Genomic DNA, 12349 nt, shown 5'->3' with positions numbered 1-12349 from the left:
GTTCTGAGCGTCTTCTCTAAAACTGAAAAGTGCTCGCTCATTTTGAGTTTTTGCAGATGCGTAGCTCTATGGAATAAGAGAAATCATGATTGTGTCTACACACAAAGTAAAAAGTGAGGTCTGTCAAGATCATCAACTTGCATGTGATAAGCACCAAAAATGACAAGGTGAAAGTGACATTTAAACTCCAGAGACTGGCACACATCTATTGCAATGTGACAATTTTCAAAAATTATGTCCATGTTCGCACACACACGAGTTGTATACCGCCCTCTACTCTTGCCATAATTCGAATGCATGTCATCTGAAAAAAGTTAGATGGTTTAATGATGGGATGTGAAGACTTCAGTAATGATTCTTTGGACCTGTTGTAAACTGCAAAACTCCCCGAGGTAAGTGTGTGTGATGCTGATGCTGTATGGCTTTTATAACTGCCTGCAGTTTCTTTTCAAAATGGAAGCGATACATTTGACAGACCCCAGTGTTAGGGCTGTGTTCCAGGTTTTGGCGAATGTTTAGAAAGTGAATTGTATTTGGAGCTCAAGTTACTGCCGGCATTATGTGCTGATTTTTCGTGAATGGTCACTTTAGTCAAAGTGACACAAAAAATAAAAAATTCAAAAAATAAATATTCTTAAAATCGTTTCATTAAGTGTTCTTACAGATATGTGCTAACGAAGTCCGACAGATCTATTAAAATATTCGCGGAAGAACGTAGAATTTGGTGCAGCTGGAAACATGAACGAGCCGCTGGAAGCTGATTTCTGCAGCTGCATGAAAGGATCATAGTGACGTCCATGAAGAGTGCTTTTACTTTCGATTCGCCAGAACCATGACGGTTATAAACAAGTATCGAGAGTAACCAAACTGTCTTAAACTGACCAGGAATTGTGTTGGAACCAAACAAGTAGGTTATTATTGTTCCTACTTTTAACGATATTGAAATGGTAAGCAAGCAAAGTAGCCAGCTACACTTAACCCGAGCTGGTCGAACGTAAACTCTTGCAAGATTGAACGAACTGGCCAGCGACCTTTCAACCTGTTCACATGTATCACATCGCGAAATTGTTAATATTGTTGATGTCGTTTATTGTTGAAGATTATATCGTTAATTTAGAGGTGAGGGTATTTTTATCCTTGCTAACAGATCAGCTGTAGGCTAATGCTGTTAGTTTCATCATTAGGAACTCGACGGAGCGTTTGGGGCTGCTCTCAGATGATGTAGATCAGGTTTTATGCGAGTTTATGCATGTTTCCTTTCGTGGGGGGAAAATCATGGGGTCGGTGTTTTTTTTTTTTTTCCTTTTTTTTTCTCGGTGACTGTTGTAAACTGTCGGAGTTGTAAATCTAAAGTGAATTAGCCCACTGCACTGTCTCATCTTATAGTAGAATACAAAGTCGCGCAGACACACTTTCACTTTTATTATGAGACAAGATTTTGCTTTTTGAAAATGTTATTATTGTTCACGTAATCACGTCCGCACGTCAGCAGAAACTTCCTTGTGTCTTTACAAATTACACCGTATAATTGTGCAAGTGTACAACCACTGGGTTTATTTGGGTTTATTTATTTTCACTCAGTTTCCAGCAGCTGCTCTTGGTAAATCGTTACCATTCATGTTGTAATCCAATGCAGTTCTTATGAAGAATGATAAAAAACAAACCGAGTAATCTATTCAGCTGCCTTTTGGTTATGAGCTCTGCTCCTTACCACGATGTTACACTGCCGCTGCACCCAAAACAAATGCGGGGAATGTGTAGGCCGAAAGGTAACAGAATGACCCTAGAATGTCAGTGGTGTAGGCTACATGATTACTGGACTCAGCTGAGATATGGACTTTTTAGGTCCAGATCTGATGAAGGCCTTGATTTGTTCTCTAGAAATCTGTTCTGGGTGTGCTACTGCACTTGCGGGTGTAGTTCACAAGTGTTAATTTTTTCAATGCAGGCATCACCATGGACACAGACTCCACCGTCATAGAAGTCCTTGGGGTTCCAAGTATACTCTCAGTGGATCAGATGATTGACAAGCTGACGATCCACTTCCTTCGGCCGCGGAATGGGGGCGGTGAGGTGGAGAGAGTCGTATACCCCGCTAGGAATAGTGACAAGGCGTTTATCAGCTTTGAGCTTCCAGAAGGTAATATGGATTGCTTTGAGGCCAAGAGCACTGCCTAAGTGCTTAGTAGGGGTGAACACAAATGAATGATTGGCTGGGGGTAATTGAAATGAGCGCAGTAGTATAAAGGTCTCAGATATAAACTGGATCAAATTGGTCAGTATGTGCATGTGCTGATCATAAATTCAGTCTTTCCTATCAGATAACTGGGTTCATATAAGCCTGCTGTTGAATCTCTGGAATCTGTAATATGGAATCTCTCTGTCGCCCCACCCTCTGTCTGTTTCTGTTTCTCTTTATCTTCTCCTGTGTGATTGTCTCTCGCTCCACTTCCTTCTCTCTCAGTGGCCACCCGTGTCCTGGAGCAGTCCCATGTGCTGGAGGTGGAGGGTGGACGTTTTCCTCTGAAGGTCAGGCGGATCCATTGCCCTGAGGTAGAGCTAGCAAGTCCTTCTCGTGGAACTTTATTTATCTGTTCTTTCACAGTCTTGTTACGATCTGCTTTACTCTGTGAATGCATCTCTGAATGTGTGTGTGCACGTTTGTGTGTGTGTGTGTAGGTGGACATGCCTGTGAGTACCACCCTGGACCTGGGGAAGTTTCGGAGTCAGACGGCTGTCAAAGACATTCTCACAAGACACAAGTTTGAGATATCCTATTTGCGTTCTGGGCAGCTTCTCCTCGTGGGGACCTTCCTCAACCTAAAAGCTGCCAGGGTAAAACTGGGAGAACTGCTGCTGTCTAGGGAGGCCCAGTCACAGAGCTCACTCCTGGGGCCCCACTTCAGTGCCCACACTGCAGGGCCAGTGTCCAAAACAAAAGTCTCACCAGACTCTGCTGTGCTGAGCTACCAAAATGGGGTTGCAGTGCATGCTGGGAGAAAAGGTGTGGAAGAGACTCGGGCAGCTGCAGCTTCTTGGTCCTCCTCCAATTCCACTTCAAGTCAGGAGTCGGGAGCTCCATACAGCCCGCCCAGTTACCTAGGTGACACCCCATCAAACTCCTCACACAGAAGACAGTACATGGCCAGCCACTACCGTGATAAGGTGTCCTTTGTCATAGATGCTAATGCGCTCAGGTATGCCCAGTGTTTTTATGGAGATGTGATACAAGAGACCCTGCAGACTAACCGAGTAGAGATGAAGTTGAAAGATGCTGAGAATTTAGAAGTCAGCACCATTGTGCTTGTGGGTAGTAACCCTGAGATTGCCAAAGATCGGCTGGCAGCTTTTCTCATGGAAGTCCATAGACTTCTCCGCGTGCAGGAAATCCCTCTGGCCTCACTGACCCAGGAGCAGCGTGTACAATTGGACAGGCGCATTCGGATACACAGAGACGTATATAAGGTGCTGGTACAACAAGTAGGGGACACCCTCCAGCTGTTGGGCCCCTCCAGTGACAGTTATGAACTGAAGCAGAGGATTCTGGGAGAAGAGGTGAGTTTGCCCACATCCAGGCGAGAGGGGAGGGCTCTAGAGCGAAGCAGAGTGGTCAGAAGGAGTTCCTCGTTGCCCCGGCAACTCAGCAAGGCAGGCAGCATAGACTCTGAGCCCAGATCTACGGTGGATCAGGGGCATTCTTGGGTGGGGCGCGGGGAAAGAACCCCCAAGCCCGCCTCACCCGTGATGCGCAGGACGAGAACCAACTCTGAATCTAACACCAAGGTGAAGGACGACAGATCTGTGCAAGGACAAGCGCATTATGACAAATTGCACTCTAGTGGGACTCCCAGGGCAGATGAGAAGCCCAAATCAAAAGAAGGTATCCCATCAATTACCCAACCACTCTTACTTTTGAAGAATAAGCTGTCACTTAAGAAACCAACCAAGTAATACCTTGAGAGCAGATAGAGCTGTATGTGCACAGAGGTTAGAAATGATCAGATCAATATAACTTCCTTCAATGTCAGCAGAATTTCAGGCACTGTAAAGCAAAACAAATGAATCCTGTGGAGCTATTATGTCATAAATTGACCATCTTTTAACCAGCTTACTCATTGATGCATGTCTGGGCCAAACACATATAGGCAGGTGCGTGCACAAAGATTGCACGCATTTAACAATATGACTTAATTTTGAAATAAATATTCTTAATGAAACGATATGTAAGGACCTTGGGTGGTGTAGGAAACTAAATTCGTAGATATGACTGTGTCAGTGTCAATCTAATTTAATGTGCTTTGCTGTTTTTAAATGACTATATATGTATATAAATTGTACATAATCCTCTCAGAGGGGTACTAGCAAAAAAATCAAGTTTGATGGTGATGGAGTTGATTCATAAGAACACACAATCCTTTAAACAATTCAGGCTTTTTTAAAGCACAGTGGCTGTATAATTGTGTCAGCTGTCAAGGTATTTGTCCAGCAGGGCTCATCTTGACCTACAATGCTATCCATAGGTCATATAATTTTGCTAACAAGTCTACTATAGTACCCATGTTTGACTTTACTAAAAAAATCAATTAATCCGCCATAAAGTGGACACATCAATGGTTTTTTGCTAGTTGATTACAAACTGGTGTTCCGCACTCTCTGACTGACAAATTAAGCTTCTAGGTAATGTACATTGTAATGTTGTCAGAGAAGGTTATTCTACTGTGTGATCATAATTTTTCTGCAATAAATAATATTTCTCACAGGAGATGGCTGCTTTTGTTGTTGTTTTATTAGTATTAGTAGAGGTATTATAAATTTGAATAAGGTGAAGGTGTAATTGCATGAGTTATCCTAAGGGTGGGAGCCTTGAGTTTTTTTCCTACCTTACCAAATATGTGCCACTGATATAACAGTGCCTTGGAGATTACTGCATACAGAGGTTATTACTGTAGGCATGTCCTGATGAAAAAAAAAAAATCATTTTCCTTTTTTCAAAGTAGCTCTGTCATGACATCATAGGCCCCATGCCCTCCTACTGAGTTTTCATGACTCACCAGTAGAGGTAAAACTGAAAATGTGACAAATGAAATTCTTTATCACACAAAGACCCATTGCTCTTGGTCAGTGTCTGTCTGTTTCTCGGTGTCAGTCATTGCGTCCCTCTTTGTGTCGCTCTGCCTGTCTTAAGTACTTGAGCTGCCTGAGGGGGAGGAGCCACAGAGCAGAGGAGTCAGTGTTGTCATGGCTGCCACAATGCACACATTGCCTGCAGGAAGTGGGAGGGGCCTGTGCTGGGCATATGGGGAGAGTAGAAGGCCTGAATGACCAGCGGGCAGGGGATGGAGGGGTGTAGGGGCTAGGCATGGGCACGGTGGGATACAGATGGGGGAGGAAGAAGGTGGACAGAGGGGGAGTGGGATAGAAAGGGGGAAGGGGCTGGGGGGAGGGAGGAGATGATAAAGGGGAAAAAAGGGTCCAAGCGTTGGTGTGGGATACGGGTTTGAATCCTGGACAGAGAACTGCTTTTGTACTTTCGACAGGGTACGTTTCCTGTGTAGGTCCAGCTGTACACAGCTCAAAAGCACTGGAAGTCTGTGAAGTACGCTCACCTGCTGTGAATTCCACACAACACACCCAGTGCTTCAGATTAACCTTCTGAACAGCTATAATGAGAGACAGATGAATGACCTCCGACAAAATAATTAAATCAATTACTGAATTTATTTAAGCAGAAATACACCAAAACAAGTTTGCTTTACTTGAGACATGTCTTGAATGCTTTTTCTGAACATTTAACAATGCATTAATAATTTATTTAAACATTTATAATTATTAATTATTAATAATTATCATTAACAGTTCAATTCAATTGCACCACTATTATTCATAACGTTTATGAATTCTCCATATCTTCTTATGACAAAAACCATAAAAGGGCATGGTGTAAATGCCTAACCAAGCTATGTAAGGTGGTGTCTGTTTACAAATATAGTATTATTGAATTGTGTTAGAGCTGCTGAATATACTATGTAGATTAGAAAAATCCCACATAATACAACACTTACTGTTCTCTCTCTCTTGTGACATTCATGTCCTCAGAACTGGTGCTGTTTGTCTCATACAGCACTAATCCTAGGGATTTGGAGTTGTAAAAGCACATTGCTTCATTCTATTTCTCAATCAGTGTGTTAATTGCCTTGCCATAACAGAACCTGTCCACTGTGTGAGAAAACTACACTAGGTTACTTCTGATTACAGTTCTGACTGAGCTTCTTTTCTTCAAAAAACACACAAAAAACAAATAATAATAATGATAAGAAGAAGAGATTGCATTTACAGGACCAGTCAAAAATGGGAACCATGCATTCAAAGACATTTTGATCTAAAGACTTATGCTTAAATGTTGAATTTTGTTTCTTAGACAAATATGAATAGTGAAGTTGATGCCTATGTATGAATTTCTTAAAATATATATACATATATTTGGCTAATTTGAAGAATCTAAAATATAAAGTAATTTTGATTTGTTTAACACTTTTTTGGTAACTGCATAATTTCATAATAGTAAAAATAGCAAAAAATAAATTAAAGAAAAACCCTTCTTAAGAGTAGGTGTGTGCAAAGTTTTGATTGTTAGTGTATATAGCTGTATAAGTATATGATGTGTAGCACCCACCTGGATAACTCACAGCAGTCATTTTGGGCCTGAAGGCACATTTAAAGATAAGGCGAGGGAGGGGGGAGTGGATTATTTAGCCAATTAAACATGGGGGTGATTACATGGTCATATTTAAAGAACCTGATTTACAATGTGGTCAGAGTACTGGGACAACCCCTACTTTTTCAGTAAGTACCATGAGACCTTTAATGACCACAGTGAGTCAGTACCTTGAATTAATGCGTCATCTGAAAAATGTTCGAAAATCCCTGTGCTGAAGGGGGGTGGCAGGTGTATGTCTAATGGTGTAAACCATTTTGATTAAGTCTGTGTGTAGAGTTTCATTAACCCTCAAACAGAACAGCTCCACAGTTCTATCACCTTTAAGCCTTAATATTACACCTTGCCTGGCCCTCTGCCCACTATTCCTGTTATGGGAGGGCGGCAGTGTAGCATAGTGCTAAGGAGCAGAACTCCTAATCGAAAGGTTGTCGGTTTGATTCTCTACTCCAGTGCTGCTGTTATACCTTTGGGCAAGGTAATTAACCCAGAGGTGCCTCAGTAAATATCCAGCTGTATAAATAGGTAATGTCAAAAATTGTAACCTATCTAAGTTTCTCTGGATGAGAGTGTCTGCTAAATGCCAATGATCTAATATAATGTAATGGGAGGTGGTCCCCCAAAAGCACTCGATGGAGAGTACATACAGTATCTGCAGCTCCAGTCATGACCGTGGCCTTCCCCTGCTCTGAGGTTGAGAAATTCCTCTCTGAGGTTAGGAAACCCCATCCTGAGCTGTGAAACCCCTTGCGTTGAAGCTGAACTCATCCTCCCTTTGTGTAACAAAAGCAAGATCTCAGAGACCTGCACAGCCTATAATCTTACACATCAACATTTCGCCAAGCTGTTTTTCCACGGTTTTTATTTCTTGGCCAGTTCAAGGCAGTGCCCACATAACAACCCTGCAAGTTCCTTTGTGGTGGTTCCCTGCTCTCCTGTTGCGCCTCTGCCTAGTTGCGACAAAAGACTGAATTCTTGCCACTTGTGGTAAAAATGGGCTGCTGTTCTGGGTCAGCTCAGTCTTGAAGTTAAATCTTCAACTCCACGGAGCAGCTAATGACATGAGGGAGACGTGTACCAGCCGGAATGAAGGGCGGAAATGGCATTTTTATGTTGGGGAGATAAGGTTCCTCTTTATCCACCCTATTTCCTGAAGTGGTTTGGCGGTGATGGAGCTGGTTCCCAGTGAAAATGGTGCCTACCCCTATTGCCATCTGGATTGCCCCCCAAGTTTGGAATTACCCTGCAAAAAGAATGAAGTCATTCTTTTCAAGGGGGCGAGGCATCAGGAGGGACCTTACGGGAGACGCCTCTCTCTCTCTCTCTTCGTTCGCTGCGGTCGCCCTCAGAGACAGAGGCAGGAGGTAGCGAGTCCTTGACAGGAAGAGAGAGGAGGAGGAAGCAGACACCCGTTTAATGACAGCTCTTTGCTGTCCAGCAAAGACAGACACACACACACACACACACACACACACACACAAAACCATTCAAGTAAAAGTACTCATGAACACTTGTTCACACACGCAAACATACACACAGACACACACATTCACACACAGGCACTTGTACGAACTTATACAAGGGCAACATACTCATCCATTCACAAAAAAGACTTCATACACCGACACAAAAACAATACACACACACACTCTCAAACACTCATACTCATCACACACACACACACACACACGGGCGCGCGTGCACGCACACAGACACACTCACACGCATGTACACACATACACATGTACAAGCACATTCACGCCGGCTCTCAAGATACACACCCAAACACTCATACACACTCATAGGCGCGCACACACACACACACTCACACAGGCGCACACACGCGCTCTCCCCACAATGACGTGCCACAGCCTGTAGACCGCTGCTTCTTGACTTAGCACAGCCCAGAATCCACTAAAGTGCCTAGTTACGCCACACCTACTGCAGACTGCCTGCTACTCTTAGGTCCTGCCGAGTCTTCTCTGCCTCCTGTCTTTCTTCTCTTCCCCTTCTCTTTCTCTCCCTCCGCTGGTCTATCTGCTCTCTTCACCATGGCAGAACTGGAGGGCCTGGAGTTTGGGAAGTCGGACTTTGTCCTCCTGGACGAGGTAACCATGGAGCAGTTCATGGAGAACCTGAAACTGAGGTAAGTGTGCGCATGTGTGTATGTGAGAGAGAGAGATGGAGGAGGGTAGAGCGGGTGAAGTGCTCTCAGGGGAAGCAGACTCGGTTTTCTTTCACAGCTTTTACCGTTTACCGGCAACTGTTAAAAGTCTCAGTTTTGTCCGCATGGTGACAGGTCCACAAAAGATGGATGTGAGTCTAGGGCTGACAAGCTCTGTTGATCTTTTTTGGTCTAACTACCGGTGGATTTTACTGTGAAGCAAATGTATTAAACCACTAAACACGTCTTTGTCATAAAAAAAAAACAAAAACAAAAATCAGCAAACAACATTAGTAGCCTTATTTGCTTCAGTAACTCTACCTATTCCCTCCCGCTGCCCATTAGAATATGAGCAAAGACCATTGGATGAGTGAGAGGGAGGCTGACCGGAGAGGAGTGGAAGGAACGATGAGTCATATGTAGTTTTGACTTTGCCGCTGCTAACGGTGCCGATACGCGCTCAAACAGAACAGCTGGCCGCATGGCGGAGAGGGAGGCTGTGGTTAATACAAGGGCAGATGATTTTAAAAATAAGCTGCGGCCTTCCCCGGCCGGAATGAGTTGGCACGCAGCATAGTGTTTGTCCAAAGATAGGCTATTTACTAAGAACCCTGAAAAGTCTGAGTTTCTGTTTGAGTTGAGCTTCTGGTTTTCTTTGTGACGCCATGTGTTTGACAAGGATCAGGTGACCCCCCCCCTGCCTATTTTTGAATTGTGATGTCTTCACTTCTGTAAAAGACACTGCCCACACCTCTGCTTTTCTCACTGAACACCCTCAAAAGGCTCCAAAATTACACTCACATCCTTCCCATGACAGCATAGGTTCTTTTTCTCTCCCTGTCCATCAGTTCAATTTAGTTTAGTTCAGACATGCCTTTATTGTCGTGACTTGCACTTGGAAGTATTGCTAAAGCAAAAAAAAAAAAAAACAGTGAAATGGTGAAAATATGAGAAATGGCATGATAAAATAGCCTGTCAATTACATAAATTGTGCCAATAATCAATAATCAGAATCAGTTACAATGACAAAAAGCTAAGGTAGTGGCAATTACAGAATGAACTGAAGTGAAACTTGAGCGTTAGTCTTTATGATTCATATACAAATAATAAATAAAATTCTATTTAATGTATTATTTAATGATATTATAATAATAATATATGTGTATTTAATGTTTGAGGTTCATGTTATATGGTGTCACGTGCATTCTATATACGCTATTTACACCACTAATTGAGGTGTCTGTCGTGATATTTGTCACAAATAACACATCTACAATTAATACAGCGCTGTCATGCATTTTTTTCATTTTTAATGTTAATCTTTGAACTGATACTGTAACTACAAAGTGTTCATATTATGCCATACAAAGACCTATAATTTATGTATTTGTACGATAGGGGCATACGTTATTCCTCTTATAATCCAAAAAGTGATCATTTATATTTCAGTAAATACGTATCTTATCCTTAAATCTTAAATCTTAAATACGTATCCTGCTTATTAGAGGAAGAATACATGGCAGTCAGACCACTGCTGAAACCATAGGAAATCCACAGTGTTGTGGTAATTGGGATTATTGTGCAGTGTAATATGAAGTATACAGCGTGTTATGGATATTATAATTATTTTGCTTTGTAAAGTGAAAGTTGTGTTGTGTTGTCTATAGCTGTGATTAATGTGGAGAGCTGATACAGTCGGTCTGTGTGTTTAGTGTCCCTATTGGGTGTGTCATTGTGGTGAGGGTTTATGGTATGTCAGTTACTCAAGCAAACTCCTGTGTTTTCTCAAAGAGACCTGGTTTTTGTCCCATTCTACTGATCATGTCTGTAACAGTCTCTGAGATGCTTCAGTGAAGATGCCTCAGTACATGTAGATTCTTGCCTTCAAAGAGCATGTTCAGTCATCTGGCAGATTTTTATGACAAGGCAATAATATTCATAATTATCAGTGTACCAGAGAATGTAATGCATATACACAGAAATGCATTTAATACATACATACACATATATACACACACACGTATTCCTGTGTTACATTTTGTAACACATGTTCTTCTACCATAAACTTTTCATAATAAATTATTGCGGCTCATGATGAACACATATCACAACTCCCAGGGATTCGCAAAACATGATTCGCTGACTAAGTCCCCATCTTGGGGAACCAATTGCAGTCTTGCACTCAAGAGAGGTGACATCACCCTGTGTGGCAGACTCAGTTTGCTTTAGGCAAAGTCAGGGTCTCACTCAATGATCTCTTTTCTTCGGGGGGGGAACAGTCATCTACAGTGAGATTTTACACAGGTAACACCAACATCGCAACAACATTGCAAGAATGCTATGTATTTGCCGGGTTTGTGCCAAATGCTGTCATAGCGTGAATGGTAATAGCAACACTTGGAGGAAGCAACAGTGTTACACTCACCAGGACTGGAGACCAGAGTCAAAGGTCAAAGGTTGCCAGTTTTCTCTGAGATGGGTGGGACTACACTATACTCTGTGTGCAGTGCCAGCTCAAAGTTATTCTCTATATTTTTGTGTAATTATCTGTAGACTGTGATGATGTCTATAATTAGGGGTTTTTTTTAAAAGGAAATATGCATTCAGTAAGCTGTGTTTTAGTGGTATGCGGCTGTCACTGGCACATTTTGAACGCCGTTGCAGTAGGAGATCTTATGAGGGCCCTCTTAGTGTTGTGTTCTGTGCAGCAGTATGTCTAATTTAAAAAAAAACCCTAGATACCGAAGATAGTCTCCGGATGAGTGAGGGGATGTCTGTTCTGCGTGTGGTGGGGTATGTGAGAGCGGAGGGGCTCAACAGCAGTAACTAAAAGTGAATCCTAGATCACTCTAGGCGGAGGAAGTGCCACAAGATGAACTTCCTGTTCTCACTTCCCACCCCTCTTCACTTCCTGTTGCTGCTGGGCGGGGGCAAGAAAGAGAGAGAGAGAGAGAGCAAGAGAGAGCGAGAGACAAAGAGAGAGAGAAAGAGTGAGATGGAGAGGAGACTCGAATGGGTCGCTGTCCCGCATCAGACAGATACAGGGTGGAGTTTGACACGCACGCCACCCAGTTTCCGTGGCTGTATTATGTTCCAGCCGTGTGAAAAGGGGCTCACACCTCGCTGTGAGTCAACATCCTGTCAGCATGACAACATAGCTCGCCTGCGTCATGGTGCGCCTATTCCGGGTAGCTGTCCATCAAATGCACCAGCATCAAAAACTCCACCGTACTGACAGTAGGAGTATGGGTGCCCAGGCAGAGTTTAGATTGGTGAAGAACAGCAGCATCGGGCGGTGGTGTTGTGAAGCTTGGTAGCTGGCTCAAATCCCAGCTAGGATTGAGGTCAAGACCCAGCAGAGGAAATGGACTCTGAAAAGTGTGCATGGCATGAAATCACAGAGGGATACACTCTAAGACAATAAAAGCAAATAAGAATTTTGATGTTATTATAATGTACTTGCTTGTTGG

General features: G+C 42.9%; 2 protein-coding genes across 2 annotated transcripts in view; both read left to right on the top strand.

Moving 5' to 3' along the window:
- The first annotated feature begins 833 nt into the window (after nt 1-833).
- si:dkey-154b15.1 lies at nt 834-4125 on the top strand. The gene is made up of 4 exons (XM_036516146.1): nt 834-907; nt 1949-2140; nt 2465-2553; nt 2680-4125. The coding sequence occupies exons 2-4, from the start codon at nt 1957-1959 to the stop codon at nt 3949-3951; spliced, it is 1545 nt and encodes a 514-aa protein (XP_036372039.1). The 5' UTR covers nt 834-907; nt 1949-1956; the 3' UTR covers nt 3952-4125.
- Nucleotides 4126-8730: 4605 nt separating this feature from the next.
- Nucleotides 8731-12349, top strand: part of myo1g (myosin IG) — a 29431-nt gene continuing 25812 nt past the window's right edge. The window contains exon 1 of the mRNA XM_036555444.1: nt 8731-8861. Coding sequence (XP_036411337.1) covers nt 8767-8861 — 95 coding nt within the window. The 5' untranslated portion in view covers nt 8731-8766. The remainder of the gene's footprint in view (nt 8862-12349) is intronic.

The sequence above is a fragment of the Megalops cyprinoides genome, chromosome 21 (assembly GCF_013368585.1).
Source record: "Megalops cyprinoides isolate fMegCyp1 chromosome 21, fMegCyp1.pri, whole genome shotgun sequence".
NCBI classification, from domain to species: Eukaryota; Metazoa; Chordata; class Actinopteri; order Elopiformes; family Megalopidae; genus Megalops; species Megalops cyprinoides.
The sequence above is the reverse complement of the archived record's forward strand: the minus strand, read 5'-3'. Positions and strand labels throughout refer to the sequence as shown.